The sequence below is a fragment of the Patiria miniata genome, unplaced genomic scaffold (genome assembly GCF_015706575.1).
Source record: "Patiria miniata isolate m_02_andy unplaced genomic scaffold, ASM1570657v1 HiC_scaffold_7, whole genome shotgun sequence".
NCBI lineage: Eukaryota > Metazoa > Echinodermata > Asteroidea > Valvatida > Asterinidae > Patiria > Patiria miniata.
In genome coordinates, this window is record NW_024037074.1 from 46449472 (window position 1) to 46475565 (window position 26094).

The 26094-nt window shown below is 41.0% G+C and overlaps 2 protein-coding genes across 2 annotated transcripts; one reads left to right on the forward strand and one right to left on the reverse strand.

Annotated features, from left to right (window-relative positions):
* Positions 1–266: 266 nt before the first annotated feature.
* Positions 267–18741, reverse strand: LOC119744867. The gene is made up of 15 exons (XM_038221048.1): positions 18341–18741; positions 17495–17548; positions 17176–17256; positions 15986–16074; positions 15419–15534; positions 14791–14942; positions 11098–14459; positions 7491–10847; positions 7216–7316; positions 5367–6947; positions 4743–4830; positions 4478–4555; positions 3647–3826; positions 2096–2230; positions 267–1184 (listed from the first exon to the last, which is right to left on the reverse strand). Exons 1-15 carry the CDS (start codon positions 18409–18411, stop codon positions 1033–1035), a joined length of 9597 nt encoding a protein of 3198 aa, XP_038076976.1. The 5' UTR covers positions 18412–18741; the 3' UTR covers positions 267–1032.
* Positions 18742–19124: 383 nt separating this feature from the next.
* Positions 19125–24577, forward strand: LOC119745940 (alpha-N-acetylgalactosaminide alpha-2,6-sialyltransferase 1-like). Its single transcript, XM_038222648.1, has 7 exons — positions 19125–19990; positions 20951–21122; positions 21548–21707; positions 22898–23006; positions 23409–23515; positions 23727–23839; positions 23957–24577. The coding sequence occupies exons 1-7, from the start codon at positions 19574–19576 to the stop codon at positions 24169–24171; spliced, it is 1293 nt and encodes a 430-aa protein (XP_038078576.1). The 5' UTR covers positions 19125–19573; the 3' UTR covers positions 24172–24577.
* Positions 24578–26094: the final 1517 nt, after the last annotated feature.

A 26094-nucleotide genomic window follows, 5' to 3' on the forward strand; every position in this document is an offset into this window, starting at 1 on the left:
TTTTTCAAAACAGGTTGAAGGGAGCGAAAAGGTACCCCGAGGCCAACAGTGAACCTCTCACCCGAGACACTTTTTGCCTTTCTCTCTCTGGTAAAGTAATTTAAATTTAGTTCCCACGGAAACAGGGTTTAAAATGGTTTATATTTAGTGTTATTCAAATCTGCCATTAGCTAAGAATTATCCTTGTTGATGTATTTCCGATACAGAATCAGAAATGAAATTAACAGGTGTATTTCATGATAGACAGATTTTCATGAAGACAGAAATTTGGCAGTTTCACACAGGATTGAATTCCCAGATTGCAAATTGAATTCGATTCTTTTTTCTTTATTCAAAGAAATCATATATCAATTTGAAGTATACAATGTATAAAAGTTGTTTCTGAAAATTAACAAAGACATCTGAGCAAGGATTTCAAATGTTAATTGCTGTAAAATGAGTACAGATGAGATCGTTTTAAATCAAAATATTTACAATGAAAATTTTTCTCCTAAAACAATGCATGTACACTGCCAATAAATGGTGTATTCAAATATTTCGATTGAGGCTCAGAAATTTACCTCTAAACTCATTTCTAGCCTTTTGTTGAAGAACGCAAATAAGGGATACTTTCTAGCAAATTGTTTGAACTAACTATTTAAAGGGTTTTTTTTCAGTTTTGGAATTTAAATTTACATCATCTATAATATTATAGTGAAAAAAAGAAGATAAGCGCATTTGTACAAGTGAAGCAAAAGTAAACGTTTATGCTCAATAGTTTTATTACATTTCTTATTCCCAGTCAAATTAAAACTACAAAACAGTGTGAATAGTTTGTCCTTCCAATCTTTAAGTTCTTCCCATCTTATTACTGTCTGATTGGCTGATGGCTCTCGTTTCAATAGAGAAGAGAGTCTGCTACTGGCTAGTTTCATAATGTTGTTGAGCATTGTTAATGTCAAGATCTCTGATTGGCTGACAGCCCCAATTAAAAAATTGAACAAACTTAGCCATTGGCTAGATTTTATTGGTTGCTAAGCAACATCTATGCTCTCAGTTTTCATCACTATCGAGATCTATGATTGGCTGAGAGCTCCCACTTAAAGATAGAAGATAGTCTGTCATTGGTTGAATCTTGTAGGTTGCTATGATGTCGAGGACCCACTCTCTGGAGATGACAGGCACTCGGTACTTTTTGTAAAGTGCTAGGAAAGAAAATACCAAAAATATATCAAACCACAATTCCATCTCAAGTCAAATCACAAGTAAATCACAAGTCAATCACAAGTGCCATCACAAGTCCTCCACAAGTCAATCATAAGCAGGTTCACAAGAAACATGGGGATGAAATTTATTAATGCTGAAGGAATGCCCGTGTCACAGTTTAGTTGAATACATGAAGCTTGTTGCAATGTACTTGACTTCAGACTGAAGAACTTTATTGGTTTATTGGTAGGGTTGTCCCGAAAATACCGAATACTCGATCATCAACCGAATATTCGAATACCTTTTTGCCGGTTTGAAAATTCGAAAACAAAATAACTACGCACATACACACACGATTGTGATGTTATTTTATCGGAAAGTTGCAGCGCTTTATTGTCAGGTGCAACTTTTTCGTCGACGGTAAGTTTTTGTCGAAGGCGGTTCATCGTTCACACCCTTTTAGAAGGTTAAAGCACTTTACAGATATAAAATTCTTGCTGCAAAACACACCAGTGCCCCATATCGATTGCTGCACGCAAATTTAAACTGACGCGCTCTTCGTGCCATTTGTTACCGGTGCAGCACACATTTGCAGCTGGCAGTTTCGAATATCCAAATCTGCGGTCAAACGCAGTTTCGAGTAACTGAATACTAAATTATTTGAAAATGGACAACCCTATGTAATGGTTTATTTTATTTGTAATATCATCAAACACAATTAACAAATATCTATATCAAAAAATAGCAGAACTGATATGAGGGATCTAGGTAAAAAGCGTAAGCTTGTACATGCGTGTCCCGGTGATTTGAAATTAATATCTACAAGGACTTGCGATCAACTTGTCATGATTTTATGAAACGTCTGATACAATCCGACTTACTGTCTTTGCGAATACAATCGGGGTCTTACCATCGTAATCGTGCTCGGAGTCAGTAGCCTCAGCCTGCGCGATGATGACCGTCTTGCGTCCTGCACTGTACGGGAACAGAGACGGATGCTGGACCGTGCCGGCTCCCATCAACTCTAGCAAGGAAACCAGTTGCTCTGTAGAAAAATTTATATATTTTTTTATCAAACTTGCCAGCTTACAAATAAGTATGATTACATTGGAACACCTTTATAACAATGCCCTTGGGATTTTACAAATTACCTTGTTATAACACTACAGGTAGTTACAATCCTGGCCAAATCTCGCTGGGCCCCCAACCCCCCGTTCGATGTTGTCTCTCATTGCGCGGTGTGTGCTCCATCAGCTGGAGAGAACAACATTGAGCGGGGGAGTGGGTGAACGTGGCAGGCTCAGGAAGTGTCCCAACCATTTTGGCCGGGATTGTAGCTTGTATCGTCGTGTCTGTGCAACAAGGTCGTATCTCCTAAACTGGGCCGTACGTGGAACACGAGTTTCAGAAAGTCAAAAGGGCGTATCTCACTTAAAATAACCCGGATATCCACACAAAGTCAATGGACGTCGAGATACGACCTTGTTGTACGGAGCGTATTCGCGCGAGGCACGTCTTTGTAGCAGAATGAATGACGACCTTGTTGCACTGACGCAACAGTATTATCAGTAATGGAAAGCAAAGAAAAACAAAGACTCAGGACCAAAATATTTCCTTGTTATAAGCAGGATGTTGTATCAACAGTGTTCTTCTCAGGATTCGACTGTATATACACCTGTAGTGAATGGGGTTGACCGATAATGGACATTCTATGATTTGAATTGAAAATTGATAACTTTAAAGGGAATATACATCATTGGCTTTTGCTGCAATTTTCAGAAATGAACTATTTGAGGGGTTAGTATAATAGATCAAATATTGTTTAACTGACATGTTTGAAGTTGTGTGTCCGAAAAATGCTTGAAAAACCAAGAAAAACAAAAATGTTTAAGTAGTCTGGTTCCCTGACTCCACTAAAGATAAAATGGATCAATTTATAGATGTCAGAAAATTGTATGGTAAGGGAACCAGTCTAGCTGGCCTGCACCCGTTCATGAACATGTAACCGATAGCAAACAAAATTTGGACTGAAAAAAATGTAAATTTGGAGCAGTAGTTGAAAAATAGTTAAGTTTTTCCAACGGTGGTCGGCCGACCACCGTTGGAAATGTATACAAAAATACAATTTTCTTGAAAATGACTTGACACCAGGTGCCATAATTTTAAAGGATGCTTTAGGCTGGCATTTACCAACATCCTAGTAAGGTATTTCGTAAAAACTTGGTAGTTTTATTTTTCGATGTTTGCAAATGTTGTATATTCCCTTTAAGTGATTTGAAATATAGAAAGGTGGTGTTGGTGGTGCAAACAAAGGAATGCCTTTCTCACAGGTCATCTGAATGTCTTGGGAGTTGACATGGGACTCGATGACTTGTGACTATCACAAGTACCATGACAACATCACTACAAATAAGCTCTGCATTTCCAATCAATCTTTATGATCAACGTATTGAAATCCTACCTTTGTTGAGGCCTGTAAACGGTCCCACGCAGCAGACGTCGTGCCTATGCAGAGGGTAAGGCCCACCGCACAGCCTGGCTCTCTGTGGTCCGTTGTGAGAGGAACCATTGACTACGTCGCCTTGTATCTCAAACGGTTCTTCGGGTAGGAGTTGTTCTGTCTTCAGGCAGGCTGTCACCCCTTGGAAAGGACATTAAAAAAAGAAATAACACCTTTGAATAAACTCATTTCTCATGAAGATTTTTGAATGAGGAATGCTCTGCCCTCATTAACAATGAAGAAAGCTGTATTTCAAGACCTTAAAGATGAAACATAGAGTAAAAGAATACACAGAAAGAATTGCCCTTTTACAATACAGCAAAGTAGTAAAGTCTCTCACAAACCAATGTGGCCCATCAGGTCGGTGTTTATCTCCAGTTTCAGGAGCATGAAACGACTGAAAATATTTGTATTTCCCTGGATGGGATGCTAGTCCATCACAGGTTACTCCCCAGCTAATGCCGGTACTCGTTAATACTCCTGGGTGGAGAGAGGCAAGTGGGGATGAAGTAGCTTGCCCAAGGACACAGTATATGACCAGCAGCTGGATTCGAACTGCTGACCCTCTGATCATGAGTCACAAACCCTAACCACTAGGCCACACTCCCCGACAGTACAGTATTGATAAGATTGTTTTTAATAGTTTACCCATTACTTGAACTCTGCATGTCACACAACAGACCACATGTACATCAACTACACAATATAAACCAAAACATTTCCATAGGTTGCAACAGAGGGAGGAATATTTTTATTTAAAAATAGAGAAACATTGAGTTTATTAATACTTACATTTAAAGCTGACAACCCAAACTCTGGCAGCGATACCTTGGAAGTATTTCAGTGTCCTCTCACACACAAAATCATCATCTAGAACAGCGGCAAAGAACGTAAAAACATGTAACAGATTCCTAATGTAAAGAGTGGTTCAACAATTTGGATGACAAGGAAAAGGATGCGTTGTTAACGAAACATGGTAATTGACACAAGTAGAAAAGTAAATGTTGATGGCGAAGATATCAGTCTGAAAATGTATAGGCCTATCAAACAGATTTACCGGTGTTGACGATAACATGAGTTGTGCAGGCATTGAAGGTGCTTGCAAAGCGACATCCGAAACGCTTCGTGAGTTGTTCTACATCCCTCTGAAAAAAAAAATTAACATCGGAAAGACAATTGAAATATATTACACTGTTTCAGGAGCAAAATTAGATTCAGACAGAGGACGGCATAACCAAGTGAGACTCTTCAACTTGTAGAGTGCTCTAATAAAAATGAGTGTAGGTACTTGGGAACATGCACCCAGCACTAAAACATTGTTGATTAGAGGGAATAGGCCTTTCTCATGCTGCCACCATTTCAGTCATGTTCCCTGTATCCAATAACAGTACTGATATAATATTTTTTGTGCAAAAAGGAACCAGACTATTTTTCCTTCCAGCACGCTTTGGTTACATTGATGTTGATTTGAATGGAAAAAAATCAAGATGGCCGCAACATGATCATGGTCTATGGCACAAAGACAGAATACCATTCAAGAGTTGGAGTTTGCACGTGTCAAACACATAAAACAGCAATGGTGTATTTAGTAAGGGGATGTAAACGTCACCGACAGTGCAGAAACAAATCTCTGTATAATAGACAATCTAACTGGAAATGGCTACAGCGTTGTGAAACTCACCATGTCTGTCCTATTCAGGCCTGTTGTGACAAACGACATGGGTTTGGTCTTCTTCTTGGCAGCAGGTGTGGTCAGCAAACTCCGTCCAATGACAGGGCTCGGAGATCTCTCATCTGGGCTCTTGTCTTGATGCTGATCACCCCTTTGCTTTGACTGGTATGAACGCTTCTCACTGCCCAGTACTGTTTTGGTAGGCTGTCTGGGTTTTCGGGCAGGGGTGGTGTGTTTATTTCCTCCCGAGTTTGGAGTGGCATTCCTGGGTTTGTTCTTCAAGCGACTATCCGACAGCATCTCAAGTGTTTTGCTCTTCCAGCCTGAGGTGCTCTGTCTAGGAGTCGTCTGTCTTGTTACGGATCTTTGCACGTGTCTTGAGCGTGGCTTTGGTGAAGAGGCTCTGTACTCTTCATCGTCGGACTCCGAATCACTTGCAATCTGCAACCGAAGATGCTTGCTTGACCCACCAACACTATTCCTTGACTTCAAAGTGTTCCCCACTTCCTTGATAGATGATGATCTGTGATTGGAACCCCCCTGCGATCTGATCTTCTCCACTAAGCGACTCACAGCTTGGACACTCTCTGGCAGGTTCGCGAGTAAAGATGCTCTTCTTGCTGCCGACTGAGACAGCTCTGGAGGAGGGGAAGGCGAGCGAGGAGGCGAGGGAGATCGAGGACTTCCTGAGGATATGTCTGGCTCCTCCTGTTCGCTCAGATCTGAATCACTTCCGTACGTTGTGACACCAGGAATCTCTAACTCAGATTTTGATAAGTTACCAATTAAAGTAGCATCTTCAATGGCAAAGGGTGATGACCTCTTGGTGGTCGACTTACTCACACAGAGAGGGGACAGGTTGCCAGGATTTCCTCTCTGCGTTTGCAGCTTCTTTCGCATGCTCCTTTCTGAGTCACTGATGCAGGTTATTTCTCCTGGTACCTCTGAGTGAGTCCTTGATAAACCACTGACTGAGTGAACATCATCATGCATTTCAATGCTACGTCTAGACTTGTTGACATCAATGAATTCATCACAAGCATCTTCTTCAGATTCTGATTCGTCGTCTGAAATCACTGGCCTTGACCTCTTAGAGGTCAAAAATGTTGACCTCTGATTGTTACTTGACCTTTTGGATGGGTGGCTAATACCATCTGGAGTATCCATGTGGGATTCCGATGTACAAACATCTTTGGGTACATTGTCATTGGTATCATGCGGACAGGGGTCAGATGAGTCAAAAAGGTCGCCTGGGGTACAAAGGTCGTCTGATACAGGGCAAGGGTCAACCTGGGAAATGGGGTCATCCTGGGAGATGGGGTCATCCTGAGAGATGGGGTCATCATGTAGATCCAAATCATCATGATCGGAATGAGACTTGGAACCAAGTTTATCATGATTCCCGTCTTGATGAGAGAGGTGAGTGTGGTCTTCATCATTTTCAGGGTGTTTGGCAGGGGTCGTGTCAGGGTGTTTGGCAGGGGTCGTGTCAGGGTGTTTGCCGGTACTTGCGTCGTCCTCTAGCGCTGCCTCAATCTGTGCTATCTCAAGAGCCATCTTCTGCAGCGATTCCTTAGCCTTTTGTCGTTGCTGGAAACGAAGTCAGAAATAGATTGGGAAAGTGAAAGTCTGATTGGTAATGCAAAATATTGGGAAAATAGACAGACCGATAGACAAAACCTGAGACAGAATAATGACCTTGGATCTGCATCAGCAATTCCGATCCTGTGCTTACACAGTACATGCAAGTACAAGTGCTGTAAGCATAGAATGGTGATTACAAATGCAAAACTGTGTCACATGAATAGCCATGAAACAGGGCCTTGTTTAAAATTGTTCTCGAAGTATTGTACACTACCTGTGTGTTCATGAGTTCACTCTGACTGGATAGAACGGAGGAGGCACTAGTCAGATTCAGATGATGGCTACTGCTGCTCTCAGAACAGGTGGATCCCTCAGCTGTCAAATGCAAAAGGACAGTTGAAAATTTATATGATACAGGACTCTGATTGTTTTTTTTTAATGAACCCTTGCAACACTATGGGCAATAAGCGTTGATATAATTATTGAGAAGATGGAAGAACCAAAGGTGAAACCAGTTAAGAATTAAAAAAAAAAAACTTGAGGACTTACTGTCATAATGCCTGTAAGTGAGTATGTCCTCATCTCTTTGGTCATCTTCCTCCTCTTGGCTGACACTTGCTGCATCTTTCCCCGCTTCCCTGATGTTATTGGCTTTATCTGACATATCTCCTCCTGCAAGCTCCTTTGGTGTATTTCTCCTACTTCCTCTCAAGGTTTCCTCATGAGCATCTGCAGCCTTGTTATTCGGCTGCCTTTTCTGTTTGCTCCCGTTTGAAGAACTCTTATCAGGGACATTTGAAAAGACTCCTCCCTTATCTTCCCTTCCTCTAGTATCTCTATGAACTTCTAGATCATCCTCTCTATCTTGTTCCATGTGCTGCCTCTTCCTGTTGCTTCTGGAGGAAGACCTCCTCCTGGGACTTTTCTTGCAGTTATCTTTTAAGAAGTCATCTTGGACAAAGCCTTGAAGGATGCTGAGACTCTGGCTATTTTCTGCAGCATCTTCACTTGCATTTTTCTCCACAGGGCTACTACTCAAGGGAAAGGCTCTTCTCTCAAAGGAATTGTCAGCCATGTCATCATTCTCCGAGTGATAGCCACCCCTGCTGTTTCCTGCATCAATTTTAGTTTTTGCTTTTCCACTGCCATGGCTACTTTTCTCGAAGACACTCTCCTTGATGTTAGGATTTGTCTTCAGGCTGTCTCCTGATCTTTGACTTGAATGAAATGCACTGATCTGGACGGAGCTGGATTTGGCTGGATCTTTAGGATGTCTTGATGTCATGTTCCTGGTTGAATGGATGCTGAGGTTGCTTGATGCGGAAGAGGCCGAGTGGATGAGGTAGGCAGGTCGCTTACAAGTTTGGAAGTTGGTTGTGGGCTGGCAGGGTGGAGTTGGTGGAATAATGACATCATCATCGTCATCCTCGTCATCATCATCATCTTCCTGATCATCGTCAGCAACATCTTCACAATCATTCTCATCCTCATCTTGTCCATCCTCGTTTCCTTCTTCACCGACATCACCCTCACTAACATCATCGTCCTCGTCTGCTTTCCCATCTTCCCCATTGTCGTGATGAGGTTGATCATCCTCAGCACTGACCATCTCAACATCACCACTTGAGTCCAACTGCTGATCTACTTCTCCAGGAGCCTCGACACTGGTTTGACTCCGATTATTTTCTTGTAGAGTTTCGTCTTGTCTGGACTGCTTTGCTTTGCCTGCTGTAAGTGTTGAGCTCTTTCTCTTTCTTGTCTTAGAATTTGGACTCAGTGATGACGTTGGCTCAGGACCAAGACCATCAGAGCTGCTCACCTGTTGCACTTGCTGTCTCCTTGGGCTTGGATGTTTGTCTGTCGGAGCAGAGGATGGCGTGTTGCTGAAACTTGAATAAATGACCTCTTGGATTCCTTCTGTCACCGCCTCGGCATTTGATTCCCTTTGGCTTGAGAAGCTGACATCTGTGTCCTGGCTCCTCATACTTTTTCTCTTGAAGCTGAATCTCTTCTTGCTCAAACTTCCAGATGCTGGTTGTTCACCTTGCCCAGCAGCATGATTCTTGGAAGCTGACTTAATATCTTTTGCATTTTCAGGAGTTTCAAGAAGACTTGAGTTAACATCTTCTTCCCGACCATGAAGGTGTCTGCGAGCCATGACGATAGGATCAGAGAGGTTCTCAGGACTGACTGAGGCCCCTTCACTTGCTGGTACACATTCTTCGAAGGGTGGTTTGAAAGCATAAACAGATCTATTGCCAGGAGTTTCTGAAATTCTCTTGGATCTTGCATCTTGTGGTTTTCCTTGGAAGGGAATCGACAGTGATGCCCTTGATGTATCAGATGACCTTAATGAGCTTGACGCTTTGCTGGACAATGTACTTTGCTTCTTGGAGTAGTCAGAGCTGCTATCTGCAAACAAGGACTTACTTGAGTCTTCAATATTTTCTTCAGACGTCAACTTCTTCTGTAGTGAGTCACTTCGGTGATTGTGTGATTCTTCCACTCCTTTATTTTCAGGTTTATTTGTGACGCACTTGTTGCTCTTTTGTTTGAAGATAATCTTTTTGTTTCTTTGTTCACCAGAAGATTTTTCAGAGCACAAAGGACTAATTTTTGAATTTGAGAACAATGAAGAACTTCCTGCAGTTGCTGTGTGAAAAGTATCACAGGTTTCAATACCACAGGCTGAAATGTCTTGAGGTGCAGAATCTTGGCTCCTTGTAAGCTGCTGGGATGGACATGATCTAGGACTGTCTTCCTCAAAGAGTGGACAGGAGCCAAGAGTTTGGCTTAAGTTGTTGTTCTGTTGTGGTGAACCTGCTGGTACAGCTTGTTGGGAAGTTGTATCTTTACTTCCTGATAAAGACTTTTGGCTCCTAGACTGGTTCCTGCTTTTGCGCCTTGTCTGAATATTAGCAGCCGAATCATTTTCTGCCTTGGTGGTAACACAGCCACCAGAAATGGGTCCAGCACTTTCAAGAGAGGCAGGAATGTCTTCCGATTCTTTTGAAGATCTGCAAGGACTGCCGTCTCTGTGCACCGAGGCTGCTGGCCGGCTTAGACGCTCGCTCCTCCTTCTGCTTCCCATATCCCAATGTTGGATTTCCAAGCCCGTAGCACCTGCACTTCTGTGCCTCTTGTTGGAGGGTTTCATGTCATTGGAGCTCCTTTCTTCGGGACAGGACTTTCTCTTTGATGACAACCTGCTCCTCAATGAGGAAGGATGACTTTCTTGGATCGGCTCTTGGCTGGTTGAAGAACTTGTATTGTTGGCTTTCTCAAAGTTTTTCTGATAGTGATCAGGAGGTGGGATGAGCACTCTCTCACTCTCTTGGTTGGAAGAGGAATCTCCAAAGGATTTCGCAGAGGCAGCTCCAGGTGAAGCCTTCAGTCCTCGCTTTGAACTGAGACGTGACAGATTTTTCCCAGATGTCTTGAGGTTTCCTGATACCACAGGACTCTCTATTGTGGGGCCCCTCGTTTCCTTTTTGGCACTCTTTACTGATAGAGTCGTACTCTGGGAAGATTCCTGGGTGGCCTGTGATGGAATAGACTCAGTTACAGTGTTCCTTGATATTTCTGTTGGCTCACGTTTAATTACCCCCATCTTGGTTATATTTCCTTCAGGACTCATCTCGGGAGTTACCATTTTCTGGCTGGGGATCCTTGGAGAACAAACTGCTGGTTTTACCTCCTTCTCTGCAATACCTTCCTTTGAGCTCTGGTTAGGATCCTTACTTACCGATGTTCTTGCAGTTGTAGAAGTCTGACTCCTCCTAGGCCTCTCTAGAGAAGGAATCGGCTGAACGAATCTGGTGTCTTCAGAGTCAGCATCAAGCTCGATGGAATCTGTATCTGAGCCTGACAGATGAGTAGCAGCAACTAGAGGGCTGTGAGTCATTCCTGCAGAGTAAGACAAAATAGAGAAGTGGTCTTGTAGGCAAATTTAGCATGGACGCCACATCTGATGCAAACAAATGTTCCAAATCACTTTTCAAAGGAAAAATGACATTTTAAGCCTTCTCTGAAAACCATCTTAATTGTGGTGCCATTTTCAGGTCAGAGTCACTTTTACTTAATCATCAACCTTTGACGATTATCTTATGTTTCAAACTATATCCACCATAGCTAAGAGAGAAAATAGACAACTAACCTTTATCATTTGCTTCTACACCAAGGTCAATGGACTCCGTTGTGTCTCCATCAGTATCTCCTTCACATCCATCGCCTTCACTTGGCACCCCTACGAAATGACCCTGGGTTTGGCTCCGTGTGCGTCTGGGCGTGTGTTCTGGGAGCTGTTCGGCCACAGGTTGTCTGAAATCTTCAGTGAACAAGCTTGCAGATTCGGTGGCATGCTTGCTTGCCATCTCTGGAGTCAGGGAAGATTCCTTGGTGATGGAAGATGTTTCAGAAGAATTCTCATCGGTAACTTTATTTGGAGAGACGAGGGACTTTAGATGTATTTTCTCTGAGGTGGATCTTGTCTTCCTCATTCTAGAGCCAGAACCTGCCACTTCAGCTGCCACCTTTTCGGGTTGATTTAAAGGGGTTGTACTTCCTGCGATGTTATTTGAGTTTCCACTGCTCTGTCTGGTATTTCTCTTTGAAATAGTTTTCCCTTCTGCATCATTATTTGAGCCATCTTTAGTTTGACTGCTCGAGAGATTCATCCTTGGTTGCGAGTTTTCTCGGACTTTGTGAATAGATCGTTTGTCTTGATTCCTGTTTGGAAGGATTCTTGCATCTTTTACGGTCAATTTGGAAAGTTGCAAATCTGGATCGGCCAGTACTTGTAATTCACTGTCAGCGGCTGGTTCAACTAACGAAGGGACTGGCTTTTCTTTCTCTAATTTTGATTGGCCACATTCCGGATTAGAATCATAAGATTCAATCTTCCCACCCTCCAAACCATCCACTCCATGACGAGTCAGTGACAGACCTGATGAGTGCCTCTTACGTCTCTTCCCCTTGCCTTTTGTACTTGGATCCTTGTCTTGCCTGACGTCGCTTCTCTCTGAGCGCTGGGTTTGTCTCAGTGTTTTCTTGCCAGCTGTTATAGTGCGATCCTCCTTCTGAGGCTCAGAGGTTTCACCAACATCTCCTGGATTTTTGCACTCCTTGACACCTGCTCCTATCGACCCACTCGTCTCATGACTTCTCTTGCTTTGGACGGACACATCCAGCTCTGGTTTGGTTCTACTCAGATGGGCTGACTCATCTATAGCCTCAGGATCCTTCCTACCTCTCCTTGAAGATCTAAGACTGAACTGACGGGGCTCGGTGTCAAACTCTTTTGCCAGTTCCAGGGCCAGCTCCCAGTCACTTTTGATTGCTGCCACATCATTTGGAAGTTTTTCTGCTAGATGCTTCCCTGCTACATCAGCTCTAGAAGGGGGCCGTCTCACTTCTTGGAGGTCACAGATCAGTTCTTCCCCTGAGCCCTCTATATCTGATTCTTCTGTGAGGTCAATAGGTTTATCATCTGCTTGGTTGTCTTTATCGAACAGGTCTGGCTGTGAGACAACAGGCTGAGAAGTGTTCCCATGAGGAGTGACACATCCTGCATCATTAGATTTTGTACGATCGTCGATGCCTCGTTCAGTGACGCCATCATCTTCAACATTCTCTGTAATACAAGACACCAAATGCTCGTCTTTGAAACTGTGATTCATGTCTTCATTGTTTGGGTACATCCTCTGAACTTTGTCATCAAGACTTTTGTCTCCAAGTTCAGCAAGATCCACTTCTCCAGGGCTCTTTTGAATTCTTCGACTCCCTCTCTTGTACACCTGTCCAAAAGCACCCAACGTAGACAGGGGACTGTGCTTTTTAACAACAGGCTGGGAGCACTCCATCACCCCTGGTCCATCATCTTTATCGTCTTGTGCTTCTTTAGCAGGATGGTGAGATGTTTTTACAAGTTGCAACTCTGTGCATCTCGCGTGCCTTCTCTGCAGTTCGTCATCTTGGAATACCAGAGGGTTAGCTCCTGTCTCCTCAGTGGATTGCTCATAGGACGGGCCAGTGATACTCACTGGGGTGCAGTCTTCATCACTATCCTCATGAAAGCTGACATCCTCAAACCCGTAATCCCCATCTTCATCACTACTCATACCTGACAAGTGTGAATCCACAAGTTCTTGCCTTGCTTCATTGTCCTTCCAAGAGACCTCAGGCTCTGCAGCTGCTGAGCTTCTGCTTTCGTTTGCATCGTCAGCCTTTCTGTCTTTCAGTGATGAGCCGCTCTGTTTGATTTGCACCTTCAACTCTTCTTGAGGATTGCACTGATGAGCCTGTGCAATTTCATCGCTGGTGTCTTGAGTTTTAGCTCTGCTCCTCAATCTCCTGGCGGGTGGTTCTTCAAGTGGCTCCTGTTGTTTCCTGTTTTTGATATTCTGTTGTTTTCCTCTTGTGTTTGGCTTTGTCATCTCTTCAGTTGTTGCCTCATCATGTTGGTCTGTGGAGCTGTTTGATGTTTTTACAGTAGGGTCTGATGTTTCTGCCTTGTTTGCGACAGCTTCTTCAGAATGATGAGCCTTCTTAGTAGCAAAGACTTGTTTCTGTTGTCTACTATGCATCCTTCCTTGGAGGCTTCCTGTCCCTTCATCATCACATCTTGCTGGTACCACAGGCTCTATGATTTCCACCTGATTGCTTTGAGAAACTGCCCACTTATCAACTTTTGAACTTCTTGCCTTATCAGATGGTATTTTGAATAAACCCTCCTTATGGGCTTGGGGAGATTCATCCGCACTTTGTGAGACTTCGTTCTGAGTTGCAGGTTGACTAAAAACTGCCTGACTCCCCAAGGGATTTTTCTTCTCAGCACTCCCTCCCTTCTTCCACTTCATGTAGTCAAACTCCTTGGCAGCCTTGCCGCTTGGATTCTTCTGCCTCCGGCCACGTTTCGGTTTTGGCTTCCTTGGAGTGCGCTGACTTGGAACAAACTCGTATGGATCGTCTCCAGGGTCCTCATCAGCCGATGAAGAAAAGCTGCCTTTGATTGCAGGTTGTTTCATCAACTTGTTGCCGATGCTTACCGGATGTAAAGCATCTACATCTGAGCTAAGAGAAGATTCATTTAAATCAGGGCAATCCACTTCCGAAAAAACCTGGTTGGTAGTTTTTTCATCTCTGTTCTCCTCTTGCGATGTACTTTCTCCCACTTGGCCTGCACGCACTCCAAGGGATTCCTGATCAAATGCTTGCAAGAGACCCTCATCTGGTTGATGGCTTACTCCTGGCAACATCTCCAATTCTCCTGCTTGTCTTTCTTCATGAGGTTTATCATTTTTCAAGATTCCTAGAGAGCCTTCGTCAGGGATTATCAAGACATGAGGCCCATCTTCCAGTTCCCCATCCTGATGACTGTGATTGTTGCTTGGAAGGACAGGTTTGGAGAAGGAGCCTCCTATCTTCTTGGTCTTGGCGTCGTGATTGGCTGGTTGTAAGGGTCTCCGATTGCCTGTTTTCTTGCTACTTTTCCTTGTGGACCTCCTCTGAACCTGACTGCTGTAATATCAAAGCAGATTGGTTGTTTACAATCCCAAGTATTTGTATTGTTAATTCTGGCTCAGATAGAGTGATATTAACCATAATGATTCAAAATCATCAGGATGTTTTGTAAACGTTTGAAATATTCAAAGATATCAATTCTTTTATCATTTACACACAAGCATTGTTAATTGTTTGGAAGGACGTTTGGAAGCACAAAGACAAAGAAAAATTGTGCATAGGAATATTTTGAAGTAATGTGACTTAAGGAACAATGCCTTAATCAATACAATTCTACAATCAATCCAACTGTTTAAGAATCCAGAGTAAGAAAGCATTCAATAAGTACCTGTCAAAATCAGTTATAAGTACGACGCCTTGAGTGCTGGCCTCAGAATCATCGCTGTCGGCACTGTCGATGTAGACAGGAATAGAACCAGTGCCTCTTGTCTTGGCTTGACGCAGGTTGCCTCTCTTGCTGGATCGAGTGGTCTTGGATTTCTGCAACAGATTATAATATAATTATAAGAATTTGGGAGGATAATCATCCCTACTCGCAGCTAAGAAGCTGAATTGCAAAGGACGCGGCTACAACGGGGTCAAGCCTAAGGCATGTAAAGGCGCCTTAGGCAGCCAGCCACATCAACCCATATATGACCACCGAGCACAGCCTGAGATTGAAAGTGTTTGATTTTTCAGGAGGGGGGAAAACCGGAGGGCCCTGACAAAAACCCTCGTGGCACAGGAGAGAACCAACGCACAACTCTAGCTGGGAATCAAACCTGGCCACAGTGGTGAGAGACGAGGGCCTTATGCACTAGCCACCCAGATTATGATTGAGTTTTAAGCTAAGTAATTGGTAAAATTCATATTTCGAACATGAACAATGGAATGCCAAATTTGGTGAAAAACAACTCAGTATCACATAGCAGAAAGAGTTTACCATCTCAAGGCAAGATTCCACGCATGACAAGTACCTTGTTTGTTGCACCACCCGTTGTTCTGTTGGGTTCATTCTGATCAGATTTTTGGGCTGATTGAGGGGATGGCTTTGACTGCTGTGAGAGAACTCTTGGACCTCTGGGTGGGGTACCTGAAGAGCAAATCCAAATTATACAATTGATCACCAATCTCTTGACTGAATTGGTTTTTAATTACAATTATTCACAATAATTTGCCAACCAATATCAAGTCCTCACCAACATTTAAATACTGTATACTCAGTGTGTTACTGTTAGCGCAGGCATCTTTCCATTCCACCACCAAGCTTGCCGGGATCGGCTGGCTGGTTTGAATCTGATGTAGCTGAAAAAATTCATAAGATGGAATTTCCATCTTATTCCATCTTATGAATATTAAGTCTCGTCTTGTCAATAGTAGGCGTAAACACCGAGTAAATTTTGACACTTTGCAACGAGCTTGCTAGTAGAGACCTCAATACACTTTCTACATACAAATATATTTTAAACAGGGTTCAAAACGTTACACACAAAGGTATGAAAAAGAGTTAAGACTGAAAAAAAAAGAAACAGAAAACTATGTACACTTAAAGCCAGTGTCTTCTTCAACAGCCTGGACGACACTTCTAACTGCTCGGACAATCTCATTGAGGCGGTCGTTGCTAGTCAAGCTCCTGCAGAGAAAGAACAAGTGTCTATTACATTCCCAGCCACAAATACCAATCCAACATACATGTTGCTGAAGTACGTTAGGCCAAAAAAAAAGTCTCCGGTTTCTGGTATGGAGCTTGCCCAAAAAGTGGTGCGGCGACGCAGATTTTTTTTTTTTACCTGTTTTTTTTTTGCTTCAAATGTCGGCGGATGACTGCAAAATGGTGCCCGACTAAAGTTAGTGCAAATATATGGGAGTCCAGAGAGGCCACATAAAGCTTATTCTCGATCATAACCCCATCTAAAAACACGTTAAAATTGTGCAGCAGCAGGATTCCAGTCAAACCAGTGAGTTTGATGGTTTTGAGACATCATCTTTCATTGAAAAAAAAAACTTTTTCATTTTGCCAACGCGCATGGCTACGGCAACGCGCGCGCATACCAGAAACCGGAGACTTATTTTTTTTTGGTCTTAATGCACTTCAAGTTATTACAGAACAGTTTTATCTTTGATGAAGTTTTGAAATTGTTTAGAAATGCCCACAAGTCACTGGCCAAGACATCTGAATTTGAAAATAGCTGCAGATGAGGGAAAAGCCCAGAGGCATATCGTGCACCCCAGAATGCACACTACAAAGGCAGGTGTTGGATTTTGAAAGATTTGCCTAGGTCAGGGTTACCTTAACATAGTGGCTGTCGTTATGACAGCCGTAACGCAAGTTTCAAATACTAGTACGGCATTGTAAAACACAATGCAAACGTTTATCAGATTTACAACTCGATCCATCCAACCAGAACGCTTTCGATTCCGAAAAGTTTAAAACCGCTTCTGCTCTACTCAATTTAAAAAAAAAAATTCTTGAATAGATTTCTTAAGTTTTAGGTTTTTAATCAAATTTTTCTTTTTATTAAAGTAGGTTTCATTTTCTTCCCTTTGAAATCAGTGGTTTTGGAGGTTTCTTTAAAAAAAGGGAAATAAAGTCAGAGAACCATTTGGTTGATAGTCCGGTTCCAATGGCCAAAGATCATGACATTGAATACTATTACGTCAGGGAACCAGACAGTTCCGTAACGATAGTAGTTGAAAGTCGCGTAACGTAGCAACGGCGTACTTTTAATAATACCTTTTAGTGACTGGTTCTTTGCACAATGGACAGGGAGCAGTTGAACGACGGCTGTTATCCAGCAGAGCCAAGATGCAAAAGCTGCAGCAATCATGGTAACAAAATATTATCATAATTAGAGGTTGAATTGCAAGACAGACTGATTATTCATTGACTTCAATGTGTAAGTAGTAGATTTTACTAAATTTTAATATATTTTGTTTGCACACCATGTTAATAAGAAAGAGAAAAAAGAAGAAGTTAACATTGGTATGTTATGAATGACGTGACCAATTTGCATTGTCTGGTCACCTTAATGAGAATCTGAGATTGTGCTTACTTGCAAAACTGGTGGTCACATTTTGTGGACACGGGATCTTTCAACAAATCTAGACTGTGGGGAAAAAAATAAGTGTAAGAGCACAACTTAAAAAGAGAACAAATGTGGACATGACAGATTAAGGAAAGAAGTATGCTGCCACGAAAATAGACCACGCAAGTGCAGTGGCAGCGCACGGAGCCAACGACATGAACGAGCTCCGCCACTCGCGTGATCTTTTTTCGTGTCCGGGTTACCACATGCGCCTTGACTCAAGTCTATGTGACTGACAGCAGAAATGATCCAGCACGCGCATGATCTTTTCGATGTTGGAATTTAGATGCGTGTACGTGTGTAAACGAACTTGGAAATTAAATGAAAAATAGACATCTGAGAAAGGCGGGACTTCTTTTCTATCGCTAAAAAAAAGAGGGTGAGCATTGTGAGTGTGGGAAAAAATTCCACACTGGGCCACCCCTCGGAGCTCCTGCACAAAGTCTATGGACAATGACAGAACATTTTAAAGTATTATCAAAGAATTGTTGCACTCCTTAAACAGTCATGACAGTGTTTCTTCATCAGATTTACAACTGTTGGTACTGTTCAGGTTATATTAAGGAATACGAGTGGTTGCCCAACCCAGTATGGAATTTTTTCCCAAAATATTAACTTTAATTAATGTGATCAGTGGTGATCATTGTGTGAATGTTTCATCAGGTCAGGTCATGTGTGACTGTCGTGAAACTAGTTCAACAAAACATGAAAATGTTTTTCCAACTCAACTCACTTTTCACATATGTTTCATGATCATGATTAACATGATTATTATTTTAACATGATGAAGCATTATTTAACGATGATTGTTACCATATAGAACACTCCAAATTCTTCTGTATTTCTCCAAGAGTGTGGTTCACTCTTCGGACGGCCGTATTCATCACACTGAATTCTGCGAACTACACTGCACACAACAAATCCTACACAACCTAGACCACTGATGAACCAGTGCTGTGCTAGCTGGCCGCCGGCTGCTCGCTGAGACAGTTTTTAACTTCGCTCAATTTGATCGATGATCGTGGATTCACGTGTACTTTACAGATTAAATGATCAAATTATTCTAATAATTTTACAAGAACCGACTTATAAAATAAGAAAAAGAAAACTGAACACGGAACGCAATGCCTGAATTTTACACAAATTTGGGCGGCGACGAAAACCCCGCGAACCAACTTTTTGGGTTTCCCGCAGAAAAATATAGGCTGGCGCCGTTCGAGACTGATACACTATTTTCTATAAAATGGAGAGGGTACCAGACATTACGAAACATAAATTTATTATGTTACTTGTAAACGATACGACAATTTTAAGGTGTTGTATTAAAGTTTGTTTCCGCTTCGTAGCAAATTAAATTTCTTCAAAGTGTAATTTATTTACACAAACTAACTACGTTATAACTAAAATATATTTGAAAACAGGTTGTCAAAATTCAATGTCATTGATCAAAATGAAATTAATATTTTCAACTCACAAACAAGTTTTATTTTTTAGATTGTATAGCCCCCTCTCGAGTTCTTAAAAATGACAAGGACAACATTGCAAACATTTTTCTGCTTGATCGATCATATCAACCGTAAACCGTACCAGATCAGACCGCAGCAACTTTTCATGGCTTCTCAAGTCAAGGACAGTGTTGTTGTCAAAAGAAATACACTGTCACTAATGACTATCGTGGAAGGAAATCCTTACTTTGGGACAATGAGTTGGTGTCAGTCTTTGAGTGATTTCCTGAGTTTTGCTGAAGCAGAGATTGTGTGTGTGTTGCATAAACATGAATGACATGAATGAGCAAGAATGTTAATCTTTTTTATGCGACCATAGTACATTGATATGATGTCATTGATGGGCACGGAGCCAAATTTAATAACAACGCCAAAAGTGATTTTGGCAAATGGCCAAGCAGCTAAAACTCCAAGAATATGGAAATTTTTATGCGAACTACATTTTGTGCATAAATTGTGTACGACCACGACCACAATTCTTCACTGCATTACCAATACCAGGTGGATTTTCGCTAGGGCAGTGTGTTTAGAGTTTTAAGAGATGGCCATTCGAAGAGTTTTCTGCAGGTTTCAGTCTCTCAAAATTGGCGTTTCGGCCACGGTAGCGGTGTACCTTGTTTTGACCCTCGTCAACTTTGGGTTCAAGAGGGTCGTACGGAGCCCTCGTGTGGTGCAGAACGGGGAATCCAACTTGGCCGACTATTTTGAGAAGTTTGTCGCCCCTCATCAGCAACATCTTCGAAAGGCCTCGGGCTTCCCTGCGAAAAATGAAAGTGTTTTTAAAGAACTTGGCGACAGCAAGTTCTCCTTTTCGAGGACTAACAACAACAGAAGTAATGTGCTGTTTGGAGCGGATGTTTTTGCAGATGATTCAAGCATCGTAAACCCTCCTGAGATGCCGCCAAGTCTAAATTTAGATGAAGTACCATTTATGAGGGATGCACGTTTTACACGATCAGTATGCATCATTCTTTGATCCATTCCAATAATGCCCTGGGATTTGGTTTGGGAAAAATTGAATGGGTGCTTGGGGGGGGGGGGGGGGGGCAGAGGACGGAAAAATTTGGGACTCTCAATACTGTGCATGAAAGTCCCAAAACTTAAGGAACTGAAAACATGCACTGATGCAATACAAGAAAATAGACTGGTACAAATTGATACAACCAGTCCAACACCACTTTACTACTGCATGACTCGACTGTGAAAAGTGATTTTAAAAAAAGAAACGACATTGGGTACTGGTCTTTATTTCTTCACATCTCTGCATAGTCTGCCACCAGACTAATGAAGTGAAGAAGTAGGTCTTTACAAACGGTTTATGACAGTTGGACTCGAACCAGTCTAGCCTAATAGGCCTCAGATTGAAATAACTTGGCTTCACTCTCCGGAGCAAAGTGTTGAAGAAAAGTCTCCCTTAAAAATTGAACTGAGACCTAAAATTCTTATTTTGGCCGTTCACAGTTGGGGAAATCCACTGCATCCTCCAGATGGAATTTTCAAGGATTTGGAAGGGTTTTAGTAAAGAAACATTGAAAAAAAAACTACAGGAATATTTAAATATGATGCAAATAAACCAGTGATTTTTAGTTGATAATTAATTGTCCTGGAGTAAAAAGAATTTTTTTATTTTTTTTTACCAAAGAATTCGAATTTTATTTGAATATGTTACCTACATACATGTAATAAGTTGGTAACCAAGTCACTGTAGCATGGAAACCACCCCAAGCACTCTGTGATTTTATTGATTTTTCAGTGAATAAATACAATGTAATACAATGTAATACAATGTAATACAATGTAATACAATGTAATACAATGTAGTACAGGTGCTAATGGGTTAATGCTATAACCGATTTGTTTTTTGTTTTGAACTGTTTTTTCTTTCAGGAAAAGTTTTGTTTTGTTTCTTTTAATTCAGAAATGTCCGAAGACGGTCTCTTCCCTGACCAAGTACTCACGGTGGTTCCGAGAGCGATTTCAGCCCGATATTAAGATATTTCTTGAGACCTCTGATGTTGGGGTTTATTCTAATTACTACAAACTGCTGCACTTCAGACAACCGTTTGGATTCAGAATGGCAAACAAAACTAGTAAGTGCAAAAAGTTCGAAGGGCTGATTTTTTTTTTTATCTTTCAACAAAAAAAATCAAATGAATGCTGATAAATTGACTTCAAAAGTGCTTTCAATTTTTACAAATGGAAATATTAATGAAAGTTTAAACAAAGAAATTGAGTGGAGTGGAATTTTGAAACCTATGGCCTCAGAAAACATGCAGTCAAATCCTATCTAGTATATTTTGTTTTCAATCTTATTGATTTGAAGTAAACCTTTTCCGTTTTGCAGTGTGGTCTAATCGGTAAAAAAAAAAATTAAAGTAACATTCAACATGCTAAAGAAATCAAATTTTCAGACTCATAATGTATAAAAAAACAGAAACCAGTGCCTGTTATTAAAAAAAAAATACAAAATACATTGTACAGAAGCTAAATTTCCTCTTAAATTATTCTCTTCTAGAACTGACCACTATTGTCAATCACCCAAATTTCACCGATGCACCCCTAAATGCTGATGGCAGACCCAACAGATGTCTCCGCTGTGCTGTGGTCGGGTGTGGTGGGATCCTGAACGGCTCTGGGGCAGGCGTTGAAATTGACAGCCACGATTATGTCTTTAGGTAAATGAACCGAGAAATTTCTTATGATTATGATACTGTACAAGGCAGTGTTGGAGCAAAGGCTTTGACCCTCAAGGCCAAGGCCAAGGCCAAGGCTTTGACCCTCAAGGCCAAGGCCAAGGCCCTGTTTTATAAAATGACCACTAATATAGAACTAATTAATGTCACATGACACGTCATCACGAATCGCTCATTAAGAAGAACAACTTGTCTTTAATTGCAATCAACATGCTCGCATACACTGTTTTATGACTGCATTGTATCTATTAAAGTATAAGTTCAGGTCTTAATGAATATGGTTTAACTAAAACAAAATAACGATATATTGACGCACAATTCTCCCGAGTGTAACAAAAGGGGGATCCAAGAAACTGATTTGGGAAATTTTTATTTGCTGGGCCAACATGGTCAGAAATATTAGCATTATCTAAAACAGATACATGCAAATCTTTAGCACTTATCAGGGAGACATATACAACCAATCAGATCTATTCCATAATTGTATACAAATTAAGTGATCATCTCATTAGCCCCACAAGTGTACAGAGTATTGTTGCAGCAAATCTACTACAATGGTAACAAAATATGATGCTATAAAAGTGGAAGTGTGCCCAACACACAAATCTATAGGGTGTTTCCCTCCTCCATGGTAACACGATTAAAATGGTAACAGCAAAATTTCAAACAGATTTATCTGGAAAATGCAAAAATCTATGGGCCTTGAAGAGCCTTGACTCAAAATTGCAAGGCACTGATCCCTCAAGGCCAAGGCTTTTGCCCTCAAGCCTCGAGGCCAAGGCCAAGGCCCTAAAGTCCAGCCTTAAGGCAGCCTTAAGGCCAAGGCCCAGCATCAAGGCACTACATCACTGGTACAAGGTTTGCCTAGTTAAGCAGGAATCAAATATCTCTGTTTAGGACAGTTGGGGAATCAGTCAGAAGGGGAGTCAGTTTGTCAGTCAGTCTATCTGTCTGTCAGTCTGTCTGTCAGTCATTCTAATCTTATGGTATTACTCCTTTACGGCCTGTATGGAAGTTCATACATACAAAGGACAGGTTTTGTAATTTCTAAAGTAATTTTTAAACTTTAAAACCATCAAAGAATTTAGTTAATCTGACAATGACGCACTTGCCATTTTACTGTTTTAGTCTTATTTCACCCCTGTCATTCCCCTGTTTATTTTTTCTGTCAGACTGAACCGTGCAATATCCACTGGTCACTATGCAGAGGACGTTGGGAACAAGACCAGCTTCTACACCTTCTTCCCAGAGTCTATGCACGCACAGGATGTGCAGGATAAAGTAATTATAACAAGGGGCCGAAGGAAATAGGGGCTTTGGTTTTAACACACGTGTCTATTGGATATGGCTTCTGCGGCGTACCATGGTCACTGCTGGGCTGAGGGAAATGGAGGCTTAAAGCTACAGTCCATCATTCGCAGCTATCCAAAAAGTAACTGACGTAATTATTGTTGAAAAACATACTTGGTTGAAAGATAGTAAGGGAACTAAACTCCCTGTGAAATTATTCTTTCTGGCATGCTGTCATTTTGAAGAAATCAACGAAAGAAGGCCCTTCAACGATGCGTCTAAAGACGCATCGTTGGAAATTTCCGTTAGAAGTTTGTCTTTATGCTTCAGAAATTATACTTAACAAGTAATAATCTATTCTGATATTTGTTTTCAATATTTTTTCGTTGACAGAATGCAACGTTCTTCTATGCAATGTTCAAATCCTACGACCTGGACTATGCGATCAACATGCTGAATGACGACACGCCTCCGAGATACATCAGCAGAGGAAAACTGTTGTAAGTCCCAAAAATTGATAACATTTTGAATATTTTATAAAGAAATTGCTAATGCCGGAATTTACCAATTGATGGATTTCCAAAGTAAATGTTACTTGCTAAACTTGCAAAAAAACAAGTCACAGTACACATTCGTTCGTGATATTTATTTTAAGTAGCTCCCAAAACCTGTGTCCCTAAACTTCTCTTGTTTGTTCTTTTGTCAATGCAGTCGTTTAAAGAAGGCGAAGTTTGATAAAAGAAAGCTGAAAATAATCCACCCGGACTTCTTCCGATACGTCTTCACAAGGTACTTGGACACAAAAGCCAACAGGCCAACAACAGGTAGATTGTTCAATTCACTTCGTTGTAAATGATCGAGTGTTCTTCAATACTTGGCTTGTTTCATTTTCACCATTGAGGGTGGTTCTTTATATAACAGGTCGTCACTTTTATCCTCAGGAGCTGTGGTAGTTTTCCTAGCCCTGCATCTCTGCGACGAAGTCGGCATCTACGGGTTCGGTTACGACCCCCGCTTCACCCTGCACTATTACGACAAGACGTTCCGGTCGCACACGGACAAGGCGACTGCACTGCACGACGTGGACAACGAGCGGGAACTGTGGCACAAACTGCACGAGGAGGGCGTCCTCAGACTATTCAAGAGAGATTTATGAGAGAAAATGGGATTTGTCTCGCAATTACGCATATGTGTGTTGGTTTGCTTGAATAAGAGTTCTGAAAGAGTGGCCAAAGCACCCCCAGAACAAAGACCGTAAGCTTACAGATGGGAAGTTCAGTTGGTAGATTACTGGTATGGAATTCCAGACGTCGCAGGCTTGAATGCTACCTCAATGTTCTGAAAGTAACTAAAACAAAGTAGAAGTTAGTAAATCTTTCCACCTTCTGTTAAAGAAAAATTTGAGAAATAAATGCACATACTCAATTTGTTTTATATATTTGTTACAAGTTTGTATATTTTGACCATCCATTTATGTATGACATATTTTGTACTTTTTTACAATTGCATTATCAGGTCTATTTGTTCTTATTTGTGTGCTGATATTTTATGTAATATAAGAGGTCTAAAGTATAGATTTTATTTGTTTTCTATTGGTTTTTTTTCTAAAAGAAGTAAGAGAATTATGAAAGAAGATGTACGAAACCATGTTAATGTATGTACCTCTGTCATTTCTGTTTTAGCCTCTGAAGAAGAACTTGCTATTAAAGTTCGCAACGTCGGGCCACATTAATTTTAAGATTTATATATTTCAGGTCCATCCAGTCAGTAAGCAGTTTGCAGCAGTTTTACTTTTTTTCTTTTTTTCATGAAACCAAGATTTATTAGAATTAATCATGAGAAAGAAAAAGTAGGTGAAAGCATTAAGCTTTAATTAAGGCTAATTTAACACCGAGGGCTATACAAAGTTGTGCAGGCAGATATCGATAATTTTCTCAAAAAGTACCTAACATGAGTATTTCATTTTGATGGCGCATATTAATTATACTCTTTGTGTATAATCAATGAAAATGTCATGGAAACCCACTCTGAAAACCAAAGCCGTAACAGATTATAAAAGGATATGTTTTTCTACTTTTTCAACCATTCCATTGGAAATCGCTCAACCGCCACTCTGCAATGGGTCTTTTCAGTAACTGTAAATCACATTGGAACGAATGAAAAGTACACTGCCACTTATCATGTTTATAATCTGTTGTATCTCTGGTTTGCATGAATGGATTTTCATCAAGTTTTCGCTGTGATTATACACAAGAGTACAGACAATATACTCCGTCAACATGAAAGGCTGATGTTGGATAGTTTTTGAGAAATTTAAAGATGTCTGCTTGCACACCTTTTTGGAACAGCCCACACTGTTATATTGTACAAGAGTTTTCTCGAACATATTGAAGCTTGAGTCATAACCTAAACGTATTAAAAAAGATACTAGGTCATAAGCTATATTTTTCATTACACCAGAAACTCACAGGCTTATCTCTGGGAGAACTTGACACTATAATCTTATCTTGACAATATTATCTTTACAGTGTTTGCTTATATACTTGATACATTGTCACTCTTTATACTATTGAGGGCTACTTCAAAACTATTGCGCACAATGCAGTACTGCCGTTTTATACATTTTGTTGCCATTCAAAGGCATTGTAAAGAGCAGATAACAATTTCATGCCAAACTATGGACTAACTGATCAGCAAGTATTAAGATTGTTCCTGAAAACAGGTGTCGTGAAACTTTAGAAATTGTCATTATTTAAGTGCTGTTAATCATGAACGAAGTCTATATAAAACATTTGACATCAATAGTTTTTCTATGAAAAATAAAAATGCCTTTAAAATGAAATTCTACAGGGATATCTAAAAACTGATATATTGAAATATTAATATGTTTATACTCATTTACCTCAGCAGTATATTACTGTGTTCTTGAACTTGCAGGCATGATGTCTCCTGTGACAGGACCTGTAGGAATTTATTGGACATTATCTGTACATTTTCATGTGGTTGACTACAATTTGAAAGGATTTTAGACAGCCCGGAATACGTTTGGGTGAATAGTTTATGGTATTGATGTCATGTG